The sequence below is a fragment of the Brienomyrus brachyistius genome, chromosome 7, assembly GCF_023856365.1.
Source record: "Brienomyrus brachyistius isolate T26 chromosome 7, BBRACH_0.4, whole genome shotgun sequence".
Lineage (NCBI taxonomy): Eukaryota > Metazoa > Chordata > Actinopteri > Osteoglossiformes > Mormyridae > Brienomyrus > Brienomyrus brachyistius.
Window position 1 is genome coordinate 23,187,838 of NC_064539.1, and position 26,862 is coordinate 23,214,699.

General features: G+C 45.6%; 2 protein-coding genes across 4 annotated transcripts in view; one reads left to right on the top strand and one right to left on the bottom strand.

Moving 5' to 3' along the window:
- Nucleotides 1-333: 333 nt before the first annotated feature.
- grin3a (glutamate receptor, ionotropic, N-methyl-D-aspartate 3A) lies at nucleotides 334-20,620 on the top strand. Its single transcript, XM_049020348.1, has 9 exons — nucleotides 334-1,044; nucleotides 10,037-10,623; nucleotides 11,934-12,984; nucleotides 13,482-13,627; nucleotides 15,128-15,243; nucleotides 16,430-16,581; nucleotides 16,685-16,849; nucleotides 17,291-17,361; nucleotides 19,497-20,620. Exons 1-9 carry the CDS (start codon nucleotides 334-336, stop codon nucleotides 19,831-19,833), a joined length of 3,336 nt encoding a protein of 1,111 aa, XP_048876305.1. The 3' UTR covers nucleotides 19,834-20,620.
- Nucleotides 20,621-23,175: 2,555 nt separating this feature from the next.
- Nucleotides 23,176-26,862, bottom strand: part of plppr1 (phospholipid phosphatase related 1) — a 45,162-nt gene continuing 41,475 nt past the window's right edge. For all 3 annotated transcript variants that reach the window (XM_049021059.1, XM_049021058.1, XM_049021056.1), the window contains exons 5-8: nucleotides 25,981-26,231; nucleotides 25,194-25,370; nucleotides 24,343-24,474; nucleotides 23,176-23,859 (exon numbers count right to left, since the gene is read on the bottom strand). In XM_049021059.1, coding sequence (XP_048877016.1) covers nucleotides 23,827-23,859; nucleotides 24,343-24,474; nucleotides 25,194-25,370; nucleotides 25,981-26,231 — 593 coding nt within the window. In that variant the 3' untranslated portion in view covers nucleotides 23,176-23,826. The remainder of the gene's footprint in view (nucleotides 23,860-24,342; nucleotides 24,475-25,193; nucleotides 25,371-25,980; nucleotides 26,232-26,862) is intronic.

The window sequence follows — 26,862 nt, forward strand, 5'->3', positions numbered from 1 at the left end:
CATTTGTAACGGAAAATGTTTTATTAATTTTTTTGAAAATGCTTTTATTCTCATTTTATAATCATGTGTTTCTACCTCTTAATAACAATTAATACTTAATAGCGCACCCTGTGTAATGTTTATTTTTGAGTGGGGATTAGGAAAGTGGTTGTGTAATTTTGAGATCGTGATGAAATGATTAATCTCGATACAATGTAATGTTGCCCGTCACACTACAGCCCGGGGGAGCGGACGCGCGTAACTTTGCTGTATCTGGATTATTTGGCGCAGAAGGAGCGCAGGTGGGCAAAGGCAGCTCCGATTTTCGGCAGCGCCGGCGGAATTCGCGGACTGATGACGGGCTTGCGGATCTGGGCTTCCCTGGGCAGATTCTTGCTGCTCCCGCTTCTAACGCCATGCACACTGATGTCGACTTGGGTTCCGGGGTCCCTCGCCCACCCGCAGCCATGTCAGATACTGAGAAGAATTGGGCACACGGTGCGAGTGGGGGCCGTGCACCTACAACCCCGAGTCTTAAACGGCCACGCCGTGGGGGTCCATGACATCCTCGGAGATGGCCACGCCGAAGGAGGAAGAAGCGTAGAAGATGCGGAGAGTGGAAGCGATCACAGCTGGAAGGGCAGCGCATCCAACAGTCTAACAAATAAGCAGAACAAGGGCGCGAAAAGAACATTAACGAATAAAAGTGCCGAGGATGAAAGTGGCGTGTTTCTGCCCAGAGAGTCCGTTTTGCTCGCCACGGATGCCCTCAACAGCGTGGTCGGTCTTTTGCCGTTCAACTTGTCTCTGGAGGTGGTCATGGTGGTTGAAACGAGTCTTGGAGAGCTGCCCGCCTTCTCCTTCGCCTCCTCGACTACGCCAGCTTTCGCGGACCCCGTGTCATTCCTCCAAAGCGTGTGCCACACGGTGGTGGTACAGGGGGTCTCTGCCATAATGGGCTTTCCTCAGAGCAGGGACGAGATGTTGGAGTTAGAGTTCCTGGCCACCGCACTGCAAATCCCCGTCATCAGTATTGTTCAAAGCGAGTTCCCGCGACATAGTAAGGTGAGCAAAGTTCCTTTTGGCATGCCATGTTCTTTAATTGAATTGTAGCCTACATTGTGAACTTGAGCCTGAATGTAGACCTAAAAGTTTGGAGGAATGAAGATCAAATTCTGTATTAACGTTACAAAAGTGTTACAACGTCGGACCCACCACTAGTAGCTTTACAGTGTGTGACTGCAAGAATGTTTAAAAAGCAGAAAGTAAATAACCAAAAGATTCGGGGTTTTTTGCTTAATTTACACAAAATATATATTTATATAACCCCCCCTAACACGTTGCTGTATAATTAAAGTTAATAAGAGCATAACATTCTAAAAATGTCCATGTCTGATGCATCGCCTTTAAGTCTGTCTGCTTTTCGCCATCGCTTGACCGTATAATTAATAATCGCAAACATAAACGACTTATTTATGCATGACTGCGTGGAAACACGCACCTGTCGGATGATACTGTGACTTTGAGGGTGTTTCTGTTCATATACGCAACAAGTGCACATTCAGACGGGCGAATACACCGTTAGGCTGGCAGGTCCGCTCTGTCGCCGAGGCATCGACGGGTGTCCGAGCAGCCGGGACCTCAGTTTACAGGGGCGACAGCGATCGCCGGCGTTGTACACCATCAGCCCCAGGGATACGGATGAACATTTTCAACCATTTCCAGGTCGCTGAACCCCAATAAGGACTGATCGCAATCGATGTCTAAAAATTAATGCAAATATATTTTGTCAATGTGTGCATATAATTAATTAATGCCTGTTATCTTTGAAATGTCTTTTTATTCAAAACTGAACGTCTCATTATTGTTATTATACAGTTATACGCACTGATTTATTGGCCAAAAGGGACGCGCGTCCCGTATGTTAAATGGACGACAGCGTAAGAATTGCAGGTCACACCGATCTCCTGTCGTGCCTTTACACAATTCAATTGATATTCAGCAATCGTACGTCGCTGAGTGACACAAAGACGACGCAGTGTGGCCCGGGCAGAGGGTGCGCCAAAGTGGACCAGGCCGACAAACGTGCTGCAGTAACGGGAAGGAACTGGAGAGCTTTAGGCGATCAGTAGTACGACATCTGCGTAACGCAAATTTATAATCAGCCTTGTAGCGTATCGAAATGTTTGGAAACAGTCCGAGTCACACCTTAGGCGCCACTCTTTGGCGGTATGGTATTTTTGGACGAATAATTTATTCGACCATATGAAAGGCGGCCTTTAAAAACCATGTGAACTGATATATATGGAAATGATCATATCCAAATATACATATTACTATTATTATTTAATTTCCTAGATAATGCGTACGGCGTTTGATTTACACACTGTGTAAAAGCTGCTTTGTTGGATAAAATATATAGAATGCATAAATGAATGAACATATATGAGGCAAGTTAAATTATAATTGTATATGTACACTAGGGCTAAAACTAAACTTTATGGGAAAGGAGTGGAATTTTACTGACTTTATTACAGTGAATTGTTAGTTTTAATATTCGGTATTTGCTGAATGGCAAAATTAATCTGTTTTTAAAGAGGTAGTTCCCATGGGTGAAAAGAGGGGCATCGTATGTTCACAAAGACGCATTGTAAAAACTTATATTGTAAAGGAGATTAAGGCATGAAATAGAATGTAGTTAGTTAGCCTGAAGATCCCTGCAGTCTTTGTCACCTTCTGGTTTATGTCACTTTCAGGACGCCCAACTTTATGTGTAGAGATTGCGGCTCTTCAGCAACAATCAATCAAAAGCAAAGTCTTGGGCAAGGACAGCACTGCACCTGATTACGGAAGGGTGCTGATTACGGAAGGGAGTTAAGGGACCAGGAAAATTGCTACACTGCAGCGTAACACGGGAGTAGATACAACAACAAGAGTCAGAGAGAAAAATTAATATGGCCATACTGACGCTGAAACAAGCCCTGCCCACCACCTACAGCTGCCACGTCAGGACCTATTGATACTCCTCAGATCTCAGGTCCGCTGGGAGCATATCGTCGCGAAAGCTCCGGAATTTATATATGTTATTTAATTTTAAAAAAATCTCTCTTTTTTAATGGCCTTCGCCCAGCTACAGGTGCTCTGTCAACTAACTGTGTGGTACGTGACAGCAAGATTAGATCAATCAACGATACCCGTAAACATATCGTTCCGTGTTCTTGTCTAATTCTCACACTATGTTTATTGACACTAAACCCCGATATATCTCAGAAAGATCTTTAATTCGCCTGCGGAAATCCACATAACTCTTGCATATTTTACAATCTACCGCACGTCCACTAGGGCTTCATATTGGCTGCCTAGCAGCTTCTATGGCAAGACAAACTTTTTTACTACTAAGCAGTCAGATACCACTAAGTGTCGTCACATTCCGATACTCAAGTCTGCGCTTGCTAAGTTCCCGACTTCGATATTAACTTGGTTATTAACAAAAGTGACTTAAAAACACGGCTTACAGTTCCCTTTTCCATGTGTCTACTTAAAGATGTTCCGTTCTGAGTGGCTGTATCTGAACCTTGACAGAAAGCATCACAATTTTACTGACAATATTTACTAAGAGGTTGATTGGTGAGTCTAAATTGGCCCTGTAGTGTGAGATTGTGCGTGTGTGCGTCCTGTGGTGTGTTGGCGAATGCCCAGGGTTGGTTCTCGCCTGCACCCATTGTTCCTTGGATAGGCTCTGCCCCCCCCCCCCCATGACCCTAGTTGGAATTAAGCGGTTTCAGAAAATGGTTGGATGGATGGATGCTTGCTAAGATCAATTATCATTAACTAAGACTGTGTATGTGCCTCATCACACTATCAGCCATTGGGGGCACGTGAGGAAGTAATTGTGAATGTGGGGGTGGCAAGGGTATAACTTTGGGTTGGCCATTATGGCCATTATGGGGGGGTTGAGGTTTTCTCCCATTTAAGGCGGTCCAGAGGGTTATACTGGCCAGTTTTGTTCATGGGGGAGGGGTTACAACCTCCTCATGATTTACACCTATGGGGGATGGGGCCTGGCAAACCTAAGTTATCTTAATCGTCCAAAGATCAATACTCCCCCATACGTTTCCAGAAACTTCCCTCATCGGTGGTCCATTCACTAATACTGTTTATCTTTAGTTCCGTACAAAAGCAGAATGTATAGATGGCTCACGTACTGAATGTGCATGTTACGTCGGGTGCAAGTTCACTAACCGCCAGGTGAAGAGCACGAGGTCATCGCTGCTCTAAAGAGGTCATTGAATAACACGACATAAGCAAATAACATACAGAAATTATTTCAAATTCATTAATGAATTCCGACATCCAATAGTAAGCATACTACAGTAAGCGTTACAATACATTTAAACGTTTATTTGGATAAATTGACATCCCCGTTAAAAATACTGGCCAGTGTCAAGTAGCAAAACTATATAAATATTTAAATGGGACAGAGGGGTGGGATTGCAGCTTCAGAATTCATGCTTTATAAGATGTATGTGTGCATGTATTAACTTAGAAATACTCTTACATTTCAGATCCCTTTTTTTGGCATGCAGTGCCTGGAAAGCTTTTACCCAGACCTTTGTATTTCCTGAGCTCCCTTAAAAAGCTGCCCACAGGGGAAATCAACCAGATCTACAGAAAGCCGGGGCAGCCACTCTGTATCACAATATCACTCAATCTGTCAGTCTTGAGCAACTTTTACTAGAATTAATGGCATCAGCCTATTCGCTAGGTCAGAGGGCTACCCTGCACTGAGGACACAATTAGTGATTTGCAAGCAAAGTCATAAGGACCTCTTTGTTAGTGTGCATCCATCTACCTGTGCATCCATGCTTACCCATTTCAGGACTGCGGGGGGGATCTGGATCTGTGGGAGCAGAGGGCAGGTTGCTGAGAGCACCTGGACAGGATGGAGGTATCATCGGGTTAAGGAACATAGACGATGCAACTGGAACTTATACATTTAAATGTTAGGAAACTGATGCAGTCTTTAGGAAGTGAAACTCTCATTACGTCTTTGTGGTTTGGTTTCATTTTGGGCTCAAAAGATTTAATTTGATTTTGACTGTGTTAGTGTGAAATAAATGTCATTATCTTGCCTTTACTGAATGGTGCTGCTCATCTGAGGAATACGGGCTAACAGTCGCCCTCACTAAAATGCATCAGTGGTTTAGATCAGGGGTGGCCAATCTTATCCGCAGAGGGCCGGTGTTTATGCGGCTTTTTGGGATAACCGTTAGGTCATCTGCTCAAACCCAGGTGTGAGGACTCTTCAGCCAATCAGTTCTCTAATTAGTGACCTAATTAGGCAGTTGCCGTGAAAACCGGCACACACTCCGGCCCTTTGCGGATAAGATTGGCCTCCCCTGGTTTAGATAATTGTTTATTGCAGGGGTTTCCAACTCCGGTCCTGGAAAGCTACTGTCCAGTAGGTTTTCTGTCCTACCCGGCCTCTAATGAGCCACACCTGTTCTCAGGTAGATACCGGGAACAGGTGTGGCTTATCAGAAGTAGGACAGGAATCCTACTGGACAGTAGCTCTCCAGAACCGGATTTGGAGACCCCTGGTTTAGAGGCTGTGAATTAATAGTTTAAGTGGTTAAGTAAGCCAGTGGTTTTCAAACTGTGGTATGCATACCACCAGTGGTAGTCAGAGAGCCCCCAGCTGCTATGCAAGAAGGTCACTGGGTCACTGGGTTACTGTGATTATTTTTCACCCATGTGGTATGTTGCTGCGCTGCTCTCATTTAAAACAGTACTTGCTCCAAAAAGTTTGATAACCGCTGAAGTAAGCTACGGATCGTAATTACAATTGGCAATGTAATCATTTATTTAAGGTACAAAAGTGTATATTGTTTCCATAATTAGTACAAAACACCCCAACGAACCTGTGCAAACATTTCTGAAATGTGAGGAGATTACAGTGGATATATGAAGCGTACACAATTCTATTAGAATGCCAGGTTTTTGTGACGTAAAAAAATGAGACCATGACAAATCCTTTAAAAAATTTTCCCCCCTTTAATGTGACCTATAACCTGTACAATTCAAATTAAATTAAAAACAAACAAATCTGTTAGGGGGAAAATATAAGAAATAGAAAACATACAATATTCCTGTTGCATAAATGTGTAAAAAGCCCCTTTTGATTTCGTTACAGCATTCAGTCTTTCCTGATACACACCTGCCATCAAATACAGTGGTTGTGCTTAATCCCACATAAAGTTCAGCTGTCCTAGTAGGATTTTCCTCACATTTTGTCAGTTGCACCTTACAACAAAAACCATGGTTTGCGGAGAGCTTTCGAAGCATAAAAGGGATCTCGTTGCTGAAAATCATTAGTCAGGAGAAGGGTACAAGAAAATTTGCATGGCATTAGATATACCATGGAACACAATGAGGACAGTCACGAAGGAGTGGAGAAGATATGGTACAATGGTAACGTTACCGAGAACTGGACATCCCTCCAAAACTGATGAAAAGATGAAACAAGGTTGAACCTTTTGGCCACAATTCCAAAAGGTGTGTTTGGTGCACAAACAACACTGTGCATCACCAAAAGATCACCACACCCACGGTGAAGGACGGTGGGGGCAGCATCATGCTTTGGGGTTGTTTTTCTCTTTTGCAGGAACTGGGGCTTTTAGCCAAGGTGGAGGGAATCATGAACAGTTCCAAATACCAGTCAATAGCGACCCAAGACCTTCAGGTGTCTCCTAGAAAGCTGAAGATGAAGAGGAATTTCACCTTTCGGCACGACAATAACCCCAAGCAAACATCCAAATCAACAAAAGAAAGGCTTAAGCAGAAGAAAATCAAAGCTTTGGAGTGGTCCAGCCAGAGCCCAGACTTAAATCCAACGGAAAGTCTGCAGGGTGGCCTGAAGGGGGCCGTGCACAAGAGATGCCCTCACAATCTGACAGATCAGGAGCTCTTTTGCAAGGAAGAGTGGGCAAATATTGCCAAGTCAAGATGTGCAATGCTGATAGACTCCTACGCAAAAAGACTGAATGCTGTAATTAAATCAAAAGGTGCTTCAGCAAAGGGATTGTACACTTATGCGACCAGCTTATTGTACGTATTTCATATTTCCCCCCCTAACCAATTTGGTTTCAATTGAATTGTACAGGTTATAGGTCACATTAAAGGTGGGAAAAGTTGTGAGATTATTTACTGTGGTCTGACATCTGAAAGTCCAAGACCCCAGACCACAAAAACCTGCCATTAACAGTGATGTGTATATTTTTATATCCAGTGTAAATAAGGTCAAATTAGGACTAAAATTAAATTAGGAGCCTAATTAAACTTGGGCAGAAAAGTACACAGTGACAGGTAAACTGGAACTAATTTTGCCCAGAAAATAGTTCAAGTCCATAGTCGATACTTTAGTGAAAGCTGCTTCACCTCCGCTGTTTTAGAGACGTGAATCTATACAGCTAGGTCTAAAACTTATAACAGCCCGGCTCAGCACCTATCAATTCACCTTCCATAACCAGTTATACAAGCCTGCTGCAGGAAGCACACAGCACCCCAGCGAACCAACAAAGTACAACACATTAAAGAACATCCTGGTGATATTAAGGCTTGGGTAAATGCTGTCAGGGTTACACACATTCAGAGAAGCTAAATGCTAAACAACACAGTAATTCTGTACAGAAGACCAATCTTCAAACGGAAGGTGGTGTTACCGGAAAGCTTTGGGTGGGGAGGCTGTTCGAGACACAGCGTTTGATTTAATCCACAAAGTGAACCGTGCCTGACATTGACCGATAGTCGGTTTGTTTCATCTACAGGCAGCGTCTCTGACAATGTGAGATTGGCAGGAATATAACTCAGAATTTAACAATTTCATAGTGAGATGATTACCAATGAAAGCTGAAAGAACGACACATCTCTACACTGTCATGTATACAGTCATAAGACTTGCTCAACAAATGGTGCCTGGAGTCGACGGTAATATGTGGCGATGTAACTCCAGCCGTGACGAAATGTGAAAAAAGGGGAATTTCGTTTAGAAATCCAGTCAGCTCAGAAGTTAGCACTTCATCGTGGCACCGAGTTACAGACTGTGAAACTACATTCTACATTCAACTGTCACATCTGAGCAGCACCGAAGTTTATATGAAATGGGTCCTGCCTGACGCACATACACAGCTTGTAAGTTCTGCCAATGAATGAAACGATTGTAGCTGGAAAGAACAAAAAAACAGCAACATTTGAGTTTATAAAAGCAATTTCAAGGTAAAAATGATTTCAAAAAGTCTGGCAGATTAATATTTCATCATGTCTGTCTTTTTTGTTAGATTTTTAAAATTGTGCTTTTCCGAATGAGAGGCATAGTGTCAGACCTCCCCAGGTACTTTTAATGATTGTTTTCGTTACAAAGTTTTCTTCGTTATTTACCAACCTTTGGTTTGTCGATGTCATTTCACTAGCAAGCTGCCTGGTTCTTATCCATTTGAAAGGGTTAAACTTCAATGGCACCGTCGTTGCTCTGTCTCACACACCTCCTTGGATCCAAGCATGTATCGGCATACTTTTTGTTATATAATATTGCTATATAATCATCAGATACCATAAAAAATAAACTGGCTAGTCGGTATTAAGGCTGTCATCAAATTATTGAGGCAAGAAGGTGATTAAAAGCAGAATTTAATTGTCCTCTGAATCCTTTTAGCTTGAATGTTTGATTCTCCAGCATGAATGTTTTTTTTGTGGTTCAGTTTATACATTCCACTAAGTCTCTGTAATACCATCCTGGATTTCAACCACATCATTCATATCATATAGAAAATAAGAGTAAAAAGTATGAGTTTTAATAATAATTGATACTTTATTGATCCCTAGGAGGAGATTCTCTTTATATCCCCCCCCTAATTTGCTCTCTGTAGGTGACAGCAAGCTGGCTGTGAAGGAGAGCCACCCACAGGGAGGTGGGGGTTACGGGCTTTGCTTAAGGCAGTCACAGATGTGCTGAGGCTGGGCTCAAACCAACAACCTTCTGATCACACGCACAGAAGCTTAGTTCACTGAGCCACACACTTTAAGTCACACTGCTAACAACACTGGTCAAAGTTAGACATGGTGAGTAAGTCATGGCATGTTGGGATGGCGGTCTTGGGCTTTCAGATGTCAGTTTGCTCACTGAAGACGTATGCCTCTTGGGAGATGGACATCAGTACAGAAAGCAGTGTCTATAAAGGAATGCAAAGGGCATGTCGGTCTGTGTTTGGGTAGCTGTGTTGGGTTCAGTGATTGGATTGCTGTACAGTTCGGTTTTTGATCCAGTGTTTGGGAGGTTTATTTCTGCCTTTCATTCTCTCATGTCACTAGTAACTCCTTTTGTGACCGTCTGCTTTGGGGGGAGCGGTGGGAAACGACAGCTTGGGGATATCAGGCGCCGCTGTGCTATAAGGTCCACACGGTTGACGGGAGTTACGATGGCTGTGGTGGTTCTAGAACATTCTGCTTGCATTGCCGTTGCTTACATTAGCAGACTTTGATTTTCAAAAAGGCCGTCTTTTTTGCAATACTCATTATTTTTCACTTGGAACCGAGCACTTAATTGAAAAAAACTATTTGATATTGTTTCTGTGCTTGGTCAAATAAGAAATCTTGAAAATGTTCATTTAAAGTGGCCTCCCTGTTGTTGTTGGTAAATTTATCTTGTTGTAAAATCAGGCCAATGGGCACCATCAGCCCCTTGGGAGTAAACCCTGAATCTCTGCAAAGATACATGGACATCCAATTTGCTGTCATTTTTTGTGACCTCGCAGAGACGTGAATACATTCAGCCAAAGACCGTGTCTGTTTTAAGTGGACTAGACCAAGCATGAGAAATAAAGAGTGCCCCACTGGTGAAAATGAAACATTTCTTTGACCGAGGTCAACTCATTAAACAGAGATGATCTTTAGAAGCTCCCAAAGTACAATTTTGGGTCTCTTGATAATTTCACCAAGACAAAATATACTGGCACGCTTTCTATTGAGGCTTCACTTCTGAACTGGCTTTCCTCCCCAACAGAACCCCCTCCACCTCCAGATGAGCATGCAGAACTCCATCACCCCTCAGGCAGAGCTCATCATCTCCATCCTGTCCATGAACAGCTGGTACCACATCAGCCTGGTCCTGTGTCAAGAATGGGAGATCTCAGACTTCCTGCTCCTGCTCCAAAACACCTCCCGATTCCACCTGGGCCCCACTGTGAACATCTCTGCCATCGGTACCACCGGGGATGGCATCCGTGGGCCCCTGAAGGCCGTAGGGCATGTCGCGTCCACGGTAGTAACCTTTGGGTGCGACATCCAGGATGTCCAACAGATATTCAGAGCCCTTGCAGAGCTATGGCCGACGGCGGACCACCACTGGGTCCTGGGGGACGCTCAGGATGTGGGGGAGCTGAGGACAGAGGGGTTGCCTCTGGGGCTGGTGGCTCATGGGAAGATGGCAGAGCCAGTGCTAGACCACTATGTGCAAGATGCCCTGGAGATGGTTGCCAGGGCTGTGGGCTCTGCGGCCCGTGTTTCCCCGGAGCTTGCCCTGCTGCCGAGCACCACCAACTGCCTGCTTATGGACAACAGAAACCTAACCTCAGGAAAATACCTTTCCAGGTAATAACTCCTTCAGTTTCTAGCTTCAGACGTCCAGCTAATGCTGTAGAAGTCAGAAGTATGTGTGTGACAGATGCGACTATCCCGATTTCATGCTTTGACAAGACGGCTTTTTTGTCCTACAAGGTTGCTGTGACCTCTCTCCTTAAGAATCCAAAAGGAACTGACTGAAAGGGTGACAGTAGGAGTCCCCCCCACCCCCACCTCCCTCTGAGGGGAGACAGGTGCAGGAGAGACGTCTTTGAGCCTGAGAGCGACAAGTGTTTTCGGAAGAGGTTGCTAGTCTCCTCTCATTTTGCCGGATGCTTGGGATCACCTGGTGAGCCCGGTGCAGAATAGCTGATAAGGGACACAGCTCCTGCTATGAGCCGAATCGCTGACTGTCGCTGCCTCGGGGCTCCCTGGTGCATCATGGGTCCCAGACAATTTGGCAAGAAATTCTTGCCTTTGGTTACAGCTCCTTTAACATGAGGCTTTTAAACACACTCTGCACAGATTATACAGACCAATGGAGGCTGAACTGTTTGTAAACGAGCTGAGACGTTTATAAGAGAAAAGAGTATTCTAGACATTTTTGGGTTCTCCTTTGGCAGACACTTAAAAAACTAATAATGTATAGGATGTCCCCCCCCCAATCTTCATTTATTCACATCGTAGGGTACTTAATGAAGAAATTATGGGACTTAAACACCATGTGCGAAATTTAACTTAACAAATGCCTGGTTCATCCAAGGTCACATCCCACAGCTGAAATGGGCAATCTGCAGTCATAACCATGCTTTTCACATGGAACATAATTTATCTAGCAAATTCTGATGAAAAGTGATGGGCAGAGAAATGCTTCTCAGCATCTGAGGACTGAAGCCATTTTCTTTGTTTTTTGTCACACAAATTACCCTTGTCTTTTGATCTCTGTGTTGTGTGGAATCCTATGCGACTCCATATCGACAATATCTTGTGTTCCTGCCAACAGGCAAATTTAATTTAATTTAAGGCCATTGCTTATTTTGCAGTAATTTTGGCATCCATTTGTGCCAGCAAGTAGCGTAGTATAATATTATAAAATTAGATATGAATTATGGTGATGTTGTTCACAATGTGTGATGGAATGGCTCCATCCATGCCCGAATACCAACTAGACCACAGTAGAGCTACATTTGGGTGTACCACAATCTGTGAAATAGAATGCTATGAGACGTATCTGTTGCATGATGTTATCTGGACCTTTGGACCACTGGCCACTGCAAGCTTTAAGTGTCAGTTTTTGAAGTAAACTGGCTTCTCTGTGTACCTTTGTCCCCGATTCGCAGGTTTTTGGCTAATACGTCATTCGATGGCCTGACTGGCTTCATTGAGCTCCAGCAGGAGTCTGTGATCACATCGGAGAGCCACCACTTCATCTGGAACTTGCAGCATGACCCCTTGGGCAACCCCACGTGGACACGGCTGGGCCGCTGGAAGCAGGGCCGGATGCTGATGGACCATGGGATGTGGTCCAGTAAGGGGCAGACACAGCGGGGTGGGGACTGGAGGCGGCCATCCAGGCTGCATCTGCGAGTGGTGACCCTGGTGGAGCATCCCTTCGTGTTCACCCGGGAAGTGGATGAGGATGGACAGTGCCCCGCCGGACAGCTGTGCCTGGATCCGCTGGTCAACGATTCGGTGGTGCTGGAGCACCTGTTTGCAGCCCTTCGGGGCCCAAACAGCACCGTTCCCGTGGAGCTCAAGAAGTGTTGCTATGGCTACTGCATCGACCTGCTGGAGAAGCTGGCAGAGGACATGGCTTTTGACTTCGACCTCTATATCGTGGGCGACGGCAAGTATGGAGCCTACAAAAACGGCCGCTGGACAGGACTGGTGGGAGACCTCCTCAGTGGTGCTGCTCAGATGGCCGTCACCTCATTCAGCATCAACTCCGCCCGCAGCCAGATGATCGACTTCACCGGCCCATTTTTCTCCACCAGCTTGGGCATTCTGGTACGGACCAGGGACACAGCCGCGCCCATCGGCGCCTTCATGTGGCCTCTGCACTGGTCTATGTGGCTGGGCATCTTCGTATCACTGCATGTCACTGCCATCTTTCTCACCCTCTATGAATGGAAAAGCCCCTTCGGCATGACGCCCAAGGGCCGGAACAGGAAGAGGGTCTTCTCGTTCTCCTCTGCCCTAAACGTCTGCTACGCCATCCTGTTTGGCAGGACGGCAGCCATCAAGCCGCCCAAGTGCTGGACAGGCCGATTCCTCATGAACCTCTGGGCCATATTTTGCCTGTTCTGCCTGTCTACCTACACTGCAAACCTGGCCGCGGTGATGGTTGGGGAGAAGACCTATGAGCAGCTCTCAGGAATTCACGACCCCAAGGTAAGGAAACATCCGGAGTGAAGCGTCTGTTCTGACCCTGAACATCAACTGGCATTTTTTCTGAAAAGAGATATTCGTCCAGTACATACATGTAATATTCCCAAGCCAAGAGGAATCACATGAACCAGGGAAGGGTACGTACTGCAAAGTGGTTTACATAGAGTTAGGGAGTTTTTTTTCTCTCTTATTAGGGGACACTAGAAGTGGGGGCACGGACAGGGACGATAAGACAGACCGGGGGGAAAAAAGCTCTGTATCTGGGAGACAGGTGAAATAGAAAGACAAATTGGAAACATGATGAGAAGAGGAATTGAGGGAGGGCAGGATGTTGCTGGCAAGGTGATCGTGAGGAAGGTTTAGATGGAGAGAGAGAACAGAAGGCAGGAGAAAGGAATGGACAGGCACATAGACCCTGGGCACTTGACCACTGCGGCAGGCAGAAACAGCAGGTACTGGGTGTATGTGTACAATGATGAGTGATCCACCCCCACTCTCAGCTGCATCACCCATCCCAAGGCTTCCGGTTTGGGACTGTCAGAGAGAGCAGCGCGGAGGACTATGTGAAGAAGAGCTTCCCCGAGATGCACGAGTACATGCGGCGATACAACGTCCCAGCAACCCCAGACGGAATCGACAACCTGAAGTGAGTACTGGCAAGAACAGCTGAGCCGTTAGGCACCACCATCCCTGTTAGGAAATACCGTCCCTGTTACCTGAAATTTAAGGTATGGTCACACTAAGGCTGTGTATGTAAGCAAATAGCTCTGAGGTTTCATTTCAATTTGACACTTCATAAGGTCAGGCCCTGTTCCTCTGCAATCCAGTCGTTTAGATCACTTTATAGCATTCAAGCGGCATTCAAGTAAATTTTGTTATTATCGTCATTACTTTCCAAAAAGGCACTAAAGACCCTGCGCTTCCTGAGAATGTGAGCCATGTGCTGGAAGTGTACTGGGAGGATGGGATGACCAGCACCACGGCTCTGGTCCAGACCACTGAACGGCACATATGACCCCCTAGGACACTGGCCCAAGCCACTCGATCAGTCCACATGGGGGGGGGGGGGGGGTTGTTGTTTCTGGGGGGGCCTTACTCAAAAAAGTTAATGCCCCCCTAAAACTAAAAAAATAGCTAACCAGCTATCTATCTATGATGTTCTGACTCTCCTCACTAGCTGGTTAGCAGAATGTGCCGCTTCAGCATCTCCTAAATAACGAACACATTGATTAATTGAGTTTAGTGACCGGAGTCACTAAACCTGTTGTGGCCAACATACACATACCTGATCTGAGTGGTAGTGAAGGCCGTCGCTGAGCTCCACACCTCCTGAGTAACGTGTGAGTATACATGCAGTGCTGTCCCGCTTTCCCGGTACGGAGTCCTGGCTGACAGCACAGGGTCTGTGGGCATCTGCCTCAAAGCCCCAGGAAAGCGTAACACTTCTGCCTGTGGGAATCTCCGCAGCTGGACTGTCAGCCATCTTCACTGCACTTCACTGTTCCCGGTTCACAGATCAGAAGCAGGACAAAACAAGGTATCTTTGGGTTCTAGTGACAGGCGACATAACGAGTCTTGGTACAGAACCAAGCCTTCTTGTGACACACCCAGAATCTGTGAGATTACAGTCAGTACTGACACCATTTTGCAGTATGGAGCCCACCCCCCTTTTCAGGCAGGGAGTTCAAGTAAGCTACTTGTTGTCCTAAAAACCTAGGCTCTCCTGGATGCCCCTCCTCAAGGTTTTTACCTGTGCAGCAAAAAAAGAAAGAAAAAAAACACTTCCAGTGAAATAAACCCACAGGGGTACAAGAGCAGGACCTTCCTGCTGTCGTGCCAGTTTGGAGACCAAAGGGATTCAAAATTTAAACTTATGTACTAATCATAATGGTAAAACAGGAGAAGCACTGGGTAACTGGGTAAAACTGGCCAAAACTAACCATCTGAAAGAAGATCTTGAACTTTACTGAAGTATGTCTAGTAAATATTCGGTTCTAGACCAGGAACATCAGATGTTAGTAATGATATACAATTCTATAAATGAAATGTCTTGGTCACATCAAACCACTGCATTTCCATGAAGTGTGTAGGACATGCCATTCTTTGTGTGTCACATACAGTGTGACAGCTTCAGCTCTCTTTTCAGGAACGATCCACAAAAACTTGATGCCTTCATCATGGACAAAGCTCTGCTGGACTATGAGGTGTCAATAGACGCCGACTGCAAGATGCTCACGGTGGGGAAACCGTTTGCAATTGAAGGCAAGTGAGACGGGCGTGCAGGGTGACACACAGCCATTTCTTCCCAAGCTCGACACGGCCCTGTGATTACTTCAGGGACCTAGGAACCTCAACCGTAATGGAGACAAATTAGAAGCAGTTGTTATTGGACAGTGACAAAGGGTTCACATCTGTGCCTCTACTTGGGTGGTAAGGACAGAGAAACTTAGCCATTTCGTAGTGTGACTGTCATTTTTACAGTGTATAAAATCCTCTGCTCCAGTGGCAAATGGTCATTTTTAAATTGGGGGAGACACAAAGTGGACAGTTGGGCAGTATGACCTAAAACAGGTCTTTTTATTTTCATTTTGGTAGGTCTGCTACTTCTACGTCAATTCTGCTCTCCTTCATCAAAGTTAACAGCGTTAGCTACAACACCTGCCGTGGTACAATGCCTCTAGCTCAGCTCGAACACACACAAAGGTTTGTTAGCAAGCCAACTATCAAACTAGGCCACTAGAAAAAATCATGGAACTTGAAAATTAAACAAATGATAAATGATCAACGCGATGACAGTGACTTAACATTTACAAATCCCACTGGCGAAAGATGACATGCGAAATGATAAACGGTCACTCTGGGTTTCATCAAAAACCTTCTGTACTCCTCTACTATTCACAAGCTTGACTTCCAAGCTCTAAATATCTAACTGCAGGTCTCTCCATCCAATCACCGTTGCCTAAACAAAAATCCATGCATGAAGCTCTCATAGACTCCCAGTGAAGTGCTGTGTAGCAACGGGCTCCAAAAACACGTAATTGGACCACGTTCACAAATAAGCTTTTGTCTATTCTCTATTTAGACAAAGTGCACAAGAATCTTCCACAGACCTCCGCTGAAGCACGGCGTCAGTGAGTGTCTATGGGGTGTATTAACCCAGGTTTCTAAGGGAAAATTAATGTTGTCGAAAGCAACTCCCGTGAAATAATCAGCACTGTGATTCCATCAGTAAGGTAGATTACATTTTTAATCGCAAATGAAATTAATTTACATTGATACATTGACTAATTCTTCTGGCTGGCAGTTTTATGGGGGAAGCTGAGCTTCCTGTGTAGTCATAGAGCAGTCGCCTGTGCTCAGCTCTTATTTATCACCATCCTGCCCCCTAGCAAAGCCATTTAGTGTTTCTTAGGATCAACTCTTCTGATAAAACCTCTCACCCCACAAGGTTACGGCATCGGACTTCCCCAGGGGTCTGCGCTCACCTCCAACGTCTCAGAGCTGATCAGCCAGTACAAGTCCGACGGCTTCATGGACGTGCTGCATGACAAGTGGTACAAGGTGGTTCCATGTGGCAAGCGGAGTTTCGCCGTTACAGAGGTACAGTAACGTGCAAACTGGGCTCCGAGCCTCATTCCCTAAGATGTAAGATGTAGCCTGAAAGGTCTAGGCGACCTGCCCACAGATTCCTTTGCTGTCGTAGACTTTGCAGATGGGGGTCAAGCACTTCTCGGGACTGTTCGTCATGCTGTGTGCCGGCGTGGCCCTGTCGCTCCTCACCACGGTCGCCGAGCATGTCGTCTACCGCTTCGTTATCCCCGGCATGCAGAAGAAGCCCCGGTTTAAGTATTGGCTTCACACGAGCCAGGTAGGAGCCCCTGCTTTGGGTCATATGGCCGTGAAGCACCAAGCTAATGCAGAAGGGAATTCGAATTGGCCAGCAAAATTAAATTTGTCACATTACGTGACTTTACGTAAGAGAAAGGCAGAAAGCTAGTGCTGCAAGTCACCGACTGGTTAAGTCAGTGCTCGGCACAGCAGGTCAGTCTATAATTGACTGCACATAGTTGTCCCATCCAATAGCGGTTGGGAAACATCTTCTCTCTCCTCAATGCGCCAGTTTTTCATTTAAGAGATTCTTATTAAGAGATTTTTATTTTAAAGATATTTAGCTGCCTGACTGGTGCGAATCGCACGGAAAATGCCATCGATACATGAATAGTGTGCAGTAGTGTGCAGCAGTGTGCAGTAGTGTGCAGCAGTGTGCAGGAGCTAGCATTGCAGTTTTGTCTTTTGCCTGATTCTGTAGAGATTACACCGTGCCCTGAATCCATCATTCCACGAAGACAAGCTACAGACTGTGGCTAAACTGGAGAAGAGGTACTGGTTCCTTTTACACTTTGTCACAATAGGGCCATAACAGCCAGCCAACAGCAAAGCCTTTTTAAAGGGCACTGCCTTGCATTTTACATATTTACATTCCAGCTTGATTAACATTCTGAGTGCTTCACCTCTGACAAGCTCCAATTAATATCCAAGTATAACCATCCTTCCCTGAGCCCCAACAAGCTGCATTCAGTGTGATCAAGCTATTTGACCCCCCCCCCCGACTTCTCCACACCTCACCCCGACATAAATTGGGCTTGATGTGGACTGCTGTCCTCTCTCTTACCTGAGGGTGCAGGATAAACTCTCTGCGTAGCATTCTGTAGTCCGCACGGCACTCTGTGGCTCCGAGCTGCTGTGATTGGCTAAGGCATCTTTGCAGTCACCATACATCACAGCTGTTATGTACATGCGGATGAACCCCCCTCACTTCTAATAAGATTCCCTGGTAATGATGTGAAGGCTGTTGTTTCTCATAAACACATTTCACCTGTTAGCAATGCAAATATAAGAAAGCTCAAGTGTATCAAACTTTTAGGCATCCATATTAGCTAAGTGGTTTAGTAACATTATGCTTGTTAAGTATATAAAAACCTTACCCTTATTCTGAGCTGCGCAACAGTTGTGTTGGCATTTTACGCACCGCAGCAGAAAAGCAAGAGCTTCAGCCGGCCGTTGCCCCCTGGGCCTGTCGCCAGGTTCCCACAAGCGAGGTTTTTGCAGCTGAACCGTTGTGGTGAAATGAGAGCTGACTTTGGGAGGTCTCACTCACCACTACAATGTCCGCTTCTATCTCATGGTAAAAGTTAAAAAGAATGTTTAATAAAAAACTGAGGTACCCCTATAAACTATCCAGCTCCCTTCAGAATACATGATGTAATGCAGTGGTCACCAACTGACGGACTCCGGTCCACATCTGCACCGCTCCATCGATCCCCCCCCTCCCCCAGTGTTGGATCTACAGGGTGGCAGCTACCACCCTTCCCTTTGGGTTGCCAGCTCATGTTCCACCCCAGTTTTGAGCAACATAACTATTATATAAATCAAACTCAACATAATTAATAATTAAGTTTCATAGGAGTTCTCCTAATTTACAGCTTGTCAGATATAATCTCCTAAACTCAGAATACTATGGTCAGTTACCCCTCCAGTAAATGATGGTTTGTTCCACTTTAGCTCCGCCTCTCCGTCCTTCAGTTACCCCTCCAGTAAATGATGGTTTGTTCCACTTTAGCTCCGCCTCTCTGTCCTTTCCTTTCAACATGGCTTCAAACGTCAAACTTAAACATGGCATCTGTGAGACAGGCAACGTTTGTAATATTACTTAGGCTACGTGGGCTAGAAGGCTGGACCAGAGTTATGCAACAAGAGCGGCAGAAAAGTAGCAGTTAGGGTTAACAATGTGGGTTAACAAATTATTGTTATTGTCTGCATGATCCCGTGTTAAAACTGCAGGGTAAATTCTAATAAAAATCTAATAGATAATAAACATATATGAAAGATTGTTTTCATGTTGTAACCTCTTAAAATTTTTTATGTTAGCCTGTTAACCACCCCATGCAAAATTTCCTGACACCAACCCCCCCCCCCCCCCCGAGTAGACCTTACCATTGTGTTGCTGATGAAATTTGGCCCACTCAGAAAAATAGTTGGGGACCCCTGTTGTAATGAAATTCTCATCCGTGCTGTAAAAGTCTGTGTGGTGCTCGGCACCCAAGCATCCGAGTAACCTGCGGAACACATACACGTCGATGTCTGGCCACGCATGAGTAGGCGAGAGATCTCTGGGCAGTGCAAGGTTTCCTCTGATGTCATCGGGGCTAAAGCTCTGAGGATATGTGTGGTGCTACTGGATGCACAGCGGGCTCTGAGCCCGGGTTCCCGTTAGAAGATGCTGCGATTTCTGCAGACAGGATGCTAATTAGCAAAACGAGCCTATGAGAGAAATTAAATGTGGAATCCGCTCATTTGCATTGCCGCTAAATGTGTGCGTACTGGAAATGAAATTAAGTGAAATAAATCAGTTTCACAGACAATACCGGCACAGTGTCCAGGGAGGCAGACAGAATGAACAAGCACTGAGAAAAAAAATAAAAAATTTAATGCATTTTTCCTTTGTTTGCTCCAAGCAACAACGTCGAAAACAATCAAGCCCAGTGGAATGCCTCCAGCTCCAACTGCAACCGGCGGAAACTTCCGCTCCAAGGGGGTCAGCAGAATGACCGAGAATACATACAGTGCAAGGAGATCGCCCCAGCATCAGCCAAGACAGAACTCCCCCTGCAGACCACCTCCAACGGAAAGACCGATTTACTCGGTCTGGCCAGGAACCCTATACTTCAAGAACTCTCTGATCTAGAGACCCAGATCCGGATCATCAAGCAGGAACTACAGCTGGCCATTAAGAAGAAGGAGGAACTGGAGCAGTACCAGCAAAGGACCACGACCACTACCATGGAATCATAGGTCCATCCTCGGCTCTCCCTTAAACGTTGGGCTATCGGAGACACGTCCTGGTCATTTCTTCTTGCCGAGGATTCAAGCGAGCTACTGGATGGTTCCTCCTTCTGTGTTGACGTGGTAACCTCAGAAACCTGGAACATATATTTTTGTTCATCACTGAAAACTATCAGTTTGCACACAGTATTTTGGAGATACCAGCTCTTTTGAAAATTTGGGACTCTACAGTTGTACAAGAACCTTCAAAGCTACTGCTCTGCACTTGAACACTTTGAAGCAGGTCATGCAGACGGGGCTGCAGCACATTCGGCGAGGGCGCACGTGCGCGCACACGTCTCTGAAGTGTGTCGAGAAAAGCAGGAGGCCCACCACACGGCGGGGTCCAGGTCACCTTCGGCGATGATGCAAAAGCTCAGAAAACTCAAAGGCTTGTTAATAATGTATGAATGCAGCTGCTCCTCAGTGGAGTCCCAGGAAAGCTCGAGTCGGAGCGATTTGATGCCTGACACCCCCAGACAATTCGTGCCGCCCCCCCATCTCATGGCTGGTTACCCACTTTAAGTGTGCTTGCATAAATGGCGGATCTCTTTCACACCACAAAAGGCTGCCCGTGTGAGGGACTACACCACTGGTCAGACTGCAAAGCATGGCCCATCGCCATGTCGGGCAGCTGAAAAGGGGATAACCGGCTGCTGATTATGTCTCCACTTTGGCCAATAGTAAGCTGTGAAAGGGAGCCCTGGGTTTATTCCCAGAATCTCCAATCTACATCGGAATTCACTCACACCGCCATCTGCCTACTTCCCTGCCATTCCGTTCAGGTTGTTCTTGCTGAATCTTCAGTCGGTCGATTTTAAGCCACAAATAAAGTTCCAAATGAACATCAAATCATTTCCTTGAAGGGTGTTTTTGGACATCACACAGGGGATGCACGCCTCACTCAGGCACATTTTCCACACCTACATTTACAGTCATTTAGTAGACACTCTTATCCAAGCCAACATGTTTTGAGAAAGCAGGATGTCAGTCAGTGCCGGGGGCAGCTGGGGGTAAGGGCCACGCTCTGGGACCCAAGCAGTGAAAGCACCCCACCGGCCCTAGGATTTGAACCACAAATGTTCACTTCCTCTGAAAACACTGCACCTCCAGTTCAGGTGAGTCAGCAAAGGCTCTTGTTTTTTAGTGGTTTATTAATTCCCATTGCAAACCACAGATTATTAAGTTATCCGGTCCTGTATACCATTTGTGGGGGGGGTGGGGGGTGGTCACATATAGTTCAATGCCCATCTCAGTGGACAGAAGATGAAAGGGGCTTATTTCTGATAGGAGTCGCAGCTAAACGCCGGCCTTCACTTCTAAGGATTCCGTACCTGTCCCGTGGCTCCCGTTTGCTCTTCATCGTGGAAAGTTTGACGTGTGAGATGGACTTTCATCAGGGAAAATTCCTCACTGTAGCAAACCCTGCGGGTGAAACATTCTTTTTGCCATAACCCCTTTTCATGAGGCCAGACCGTGAACAGTGAAGGGGCCTAAAATGCGACGTCAGATGTGCTGTTTTTGCAATTTCATAGTTGTGTTGAGAATATTTTGCACTTTCAAGGAAAATTGTACCAGTTGCATGAAAGCTTGCCAAGGGAAAAATTGACATTTTATTGGTTTTCTTTTGCCATTTTTACTTTTTTGATTGCATTCACAGATCTTTGTGGGGACCTGAAAGATGGTCTCCCCAATGTAACATAAACTTAATCCACACACACATTCAGGCCAACTGGTATAGCTTACTGGTGGTATTTCCAGTGTAGGTGCAGGAATCTCCGTGGGCTGGTTGGGATTCACCATAATCCACACGATCGGCCATTTCACATTTCCCATGATGCTCTAGTCAATTGCTCAGCCCAATATCTGATGCTACCCACATAGGATGCACTCGATTGGCCACTCAGGAGTCCTTAACACTTCTCATAGGCCAGCCCCTCACTTCCCCTCCTTTCTTATTTATTAGGTGCCAGTCAATGACCCAGTAAAGCTGCCAACAAAGTAGACAGCTGCACCGCAGGAACCTCATCTATGATGCCCAAAAAGGTTTCCTCAGCTCCATTAGTGTGATGGTCAGCAAAGCCCAGACCCTAATCCATAACCCCCAAGTTGTGACGAGCGAAGGGTTTTACTACCACGTCCACAGGTGTCAAAATTCCCCCAGTACCTTACAGGGGGATCCTAAGGGACAGACAGCTTCAGTCTCAACTGACAGAAAAGCTTCAACAGTCTGTAGGTTTCACCACAAAGGATGCCTGAAGCACTTCCCCCAAACCTCAGTCTCCTGAAAGAGATCCTCAGCCTCACAGCCCACCGCTGAATGGACGTCCCTTTTTGGGGCCGCCTGCCTGTCACGATCACGCACAGGGAAAGATCTCATTACTGTAACCTAGCAGTGCAACCTCAGAAACCCTCAGACTGAGCTCGCAGATGATGTGCGCTTCCATTAAAGCCTAGAAATACAGTTTCTCATGTGTCATCGTTGATTTCGGGCCCTAAAACTTCAACAGTCTGTTCTGGAATAGCGTACCAGGCTAGTCATGTGATACCAACGGTGACAATAGTCAACGAAGGTGACAATGAGTAGCACTCTGGTGACACTCCTGTTCCCTCAGTTACACTGCTTACCAGTTCTTTACCATATCAAATTCAAAATCATGCTACTCGCCTTCATGGCAGTACATGGCCTTGTACCCCTTATCTCAGTCATCTCCTGACCCCTTACTCTTCCCGTCACTCTGCTCCTTGTCCCTCACACCAGACTTCTCACTAAGAGTGGCAGGTCATTCAGAGCCATTGCCTCTAAACTCTGGAATTTTCTTCCTCAACCTCTTCTTGACTCTTCTGCCGTTTCCACTTTTAAATCCGAATTGAAGACTTTCCTGTTTAATGAACATTTCTCTTCCGGAACTGCGAGGAACTTGGGTTTGTGAAAAGTGCTATATAAATGGTATTTATCATCATTACTGATACTACAGTGGTGACAATGGTAATGATGGACGGAGGGACTCTGAGTGGTACAATGTCTGGGTAGTTTAATTACCTACACATGGGAATCTAGCTCGACCTAAAGCCTTCATGAAGCTGCTCATCAGCATGCAGACAGGCAGCTCTCATCTAAACCAGTGTTTCTCACACCAGTCCTGAGGGACCCTAGACCGTCCACATTCTCGGTCTTTCAGTTCCCTGGAAGTTGGGAGGGAGCAAAAATGTGGACCGTCTTGGGCTCCCCAAGGTCAGGTTTGAGAAACACCGATATAAACAGCACCTGTGCAAAATCTTACAGCTCACACAATAACAAACGCAGAATAATGAGGCTACCGACTATTTATTTTGTGGACAAATGTAAAAATCAAGAAAAAATATACAGCATTTCAGAGGAAATGCCAACTTTTAAGAAAACAATGTACAAATAGGGTTCGATCTGCGATATAAAGATTGTATGCTTCCATGCGAAAGTAAAAAACATGTAACGTGAACTCAGGCTGACACAATATTTCACTTTTTTTCCTAGATATGAATACCAAAACATTGCTGAGGAATTGCAGGCAAGAATTAGCCAAAAAATATTGAATTTTGTACAGAGATAACCAAAAAATAATGATACAAAATCATCAAAGATTTACAGAAACCATAATAAAAAGATTTGCTCGTACAAATACCACCATAACGACATCAATATTTCAATATCTTCTTCGTATATATATATATATATATTATATATATATTTTCTCTATAATGTAAAAGGAGAGAAGGGATGCATAAATCTTGACCATGTAATAGTTCAAAGCGGACAGTGGGATTAACTACAGCACTTCCTTATACAAAATGTACAAAAAAACATCTGCTTCTAACTACATACAACATAATACTGTTCTTCCGAGGGTGTGACACAGTACAAAAATCCTTTTGTGTCTAGAGGTGTTGAGGTGAGGCGAACGTGACCCTGTGCTGGCCCTTTAGTCATGTGACCTCCGTCATCGACGCCGCGTGGTTCTGGGAAGAAAAAGAAAAAAACGACATGGGGTTGCGTTACGAGCTGCCTGATGAAGGGCGGGGGAGGGGCCATCAAGGAGCAGGTCCTCATCATCAACTGAATAAATCCCATAATTTTATAAATGTCACTATAATACTACTGTGGGCACTGATAAGTTCAGACAGCAGAAATAATCTATTATGCCATCTAGCTGTTCCTGGCTCAGGACTTCCACATCCAGTCTTATTTACGATTTAGCAAGGAAAATAAGGAGAGGCAGCATAGTTTAGGTTTACAATAGCCCTGCAGAGTCTCAATTTTTCAGGAAAATTTGATAAAACCATTCGGTAAAAGGCATACAAATAAAATTCATGTCCAGGATGAAGTATTTTTCGGTTTCAAGTAAAACTTATCGATATTTTATTATATATTTTTTTTAAGGAGTATGGGATATGAGTACCGAGAGCATAGATGGGGCCCGGAATCGCGGGTCTTTTGCGTACCTGTGCGCTGAGGGTCTCCAAGGGGCTCTCGACCCGCGGGAAGGTCATGAGGGGCAGGCCGCGGTACTCCTCCCCTTTCCGCTTGACAGGGGCGGCATGGACGCCTTTGAAGTTGTGGACGACACAGATCCCCTGCCAGGGGAGACGCTCACGGTTAGTCACATGGCCCAGGCCAGGCACTGAGCATGATGGGTAAGAAAACCGACTCAGGGACCAAATGGCCACCGGTTTGAGTGCAGCAGGGGAACCCGTCTGTTGTACCGCTGAGGGACATTTTCAAAACAAATCGGTAAGGTTTTCCTTAAGAGGGCACAACTTAGTAACTCAGTTACTACTCAAGAACCAATGAATACATGAGCCGTTAGGGTTAATTAGTGATGTAGGAACACGGGACCAGTACGCAACACCTAGTTTCTGATTAGTTCATATATTAATCAATACATTATTTGTGCCGCGAGTTAAGTGTTACCAAAACATGTAGCAGTGCAATGTAAAATATGAATTGAATTGAATCAGATGCTGGAATTATGCATGTCTTAAGGCTATTGTGGCAGCTGGACAGTGAGACTTCAAATCACGAGTCGAGATCCAGTCCTACAGCTATGACGTCTTTGTAAAAGAAACGATAACCACAATGACGCGATTCCACATCAGGTCATGTGACCCAAATCGAGCCAAAACGCAGGCACTACATCCGCACACCCAATCAGAAATGATAGCGGCACTCACCCTATCACGCCTGGACACCTGTCTGCAGTTTCCCAGCAGACCCACCCTCCAGTGTGTGTGTGTGTGTGTGCGTGCGTGAGAGAGAGTGAGAGATGGAAGGCCGGCTCTTCGGCAGCCCTTACCAGGAATAGGGCGATGGTGCTTCCCAGGATAAAGCCCGCGATCACGTCGGAGCAGTGGTTCCGGTACTCTGACACCCGGTTCAGGCCCATGAGGAACGCCGCGCACAGGGTGCTCAGGCACAGTGCCGGCTTGGCCAGTCGGCTGCTTTTTGTCTTTATTGTGCTGGTGATGTACATCTGCAGGGGGTGGGGTTGGGGGGGGGGGGTGTCCAAGGAGGGGAAAGCAGAGGGAGGATCAGCCCATTTCTACGGCATCATCGAGCATGACGGTGGGGAGGAGTTTGCCTCTCTAATGACATGTGGGAGTCAAAATGATCCCTCAAGAAAAGAAGAACTGATGGTGCTCAAGATGTTATGGGGAAAGAAACACATACACACACACACACACAACCCTTTGTGTTTCATTAAATGACATCATCCTTTTTTGTGAAGCTCACTTCTAAGCGTAAGTATCTTGACTGTACCTCCCACTGCCCCACAAGGCAGGAACACACACCATAGATGAAAGATAGCAAGTTTATGAAAAATTAAAAGTCTTTGTACGTTGAACAAATCTTGGCTTGGGAGAGGGGAAATTCACATTTAACCATGCCTGTAAGAGTACAGGTCTCGCTAGCAGCTATACAGAAGTAGGGCAAAGGATTTGTATGCTACTTATGTGCACATGTCTAGTTCCCTGGAGCCTCTCTCCGGTGTCCCTGCGATTAGTCAAAACAGGTTGCTGTGCATTTACTTAAGGAATGTCAGTGTGCTGCCCCCTGTGGCCATATGGCGGTGGTGCGCTCACCGTCATGTAGACAGCCGAGTAAATACTGAGCGATGCATCCTTGGAAGGGAAGGACCTTCTGGCTCGCTCCACCACCGCCTGATCCCCGGTGCAGATGTTGCCGTTGGCGATGAACTGGTGGTTGGAGCGGCAGTCTGTGCCCGTGTAGTTGGGCTTGCACACATTCAGGAAGTATGGTGAGAGATTCCCAGTCACGATCTGGCCAGCGTTGGCGAAGATGTCCGTGGCGAACAAGCCGAAAGCAAAAACGCCTGCCGGAACGCAGAAACGGCAGCATCATCAAAACCCAAATGGGACTGGGGTAACTGGCAGAGACCTTGAGGACTGAACAATGCATTATGTAATAATTCGACAGTGTCAATGAAGACTTCCATTTTGGCTGTTTATTACATAATGCATAGAGAACTGCTCTTTCATAATTAAAAAGTAGAACTGCTAAGTTTTGTAATAACCACCACAACATGCAATTTTATTTCAAAATGCAGGGAAATTGCTCGATGCATTCAAGTTCTTACAAAAAGGGGGTGATATTACACAAGTGAAAATTTGTGACATTTTGTCAAGTTATTACATACTGTAGTGCGTTGCTACATGGATGCTAGCTAAACAGACAAGGCAAAAGGAGCTTGTATATATTCACAATTTATGGAACGCATAATGAAGCTGAAGTTTAAACAAACCATCTCTAATATCATGGTGCATTTAACACCACTCAAAACGTAGAACGAAAATTTGCTAAGACGACAAAAATAAATTATAGGCCATTGCTTATAAAAATCTTGGGCAGGCTGGCTTAGCTGCCCGTGAAATTGCCACACCCCAGTAAACCAATTATCCCCATCTCTCAGTAGGGGCGGCCAGAGTGGGGGCCCCAGCTTACGG

Excerpts from the sequence above, each read along its gene's own strand:
- grin3a (XM_049020348.1), top strand. The coding sequence starts at position 334 with ATGACGGGCTTGCGGATCTGGGCTTCCCTGGGCAGATTCTTGCTGCTC. Across the intron at positions 1,045-10,036 it reads AGTTCCCGCGACATAGTAAG|AACCCCCTCCACCTCCAGAT; the intron begins GTGAGCAAAGTT and ends CCTCCCCAACAG. Across the intron at positions 16,582-16,684 it reads GGAGTTTCGCCGTTACAGAG|ACTTTGCAGATGGGGGTCAA; the intron begins GTACAGTAACGT and ends TTGCTGTCGTAG.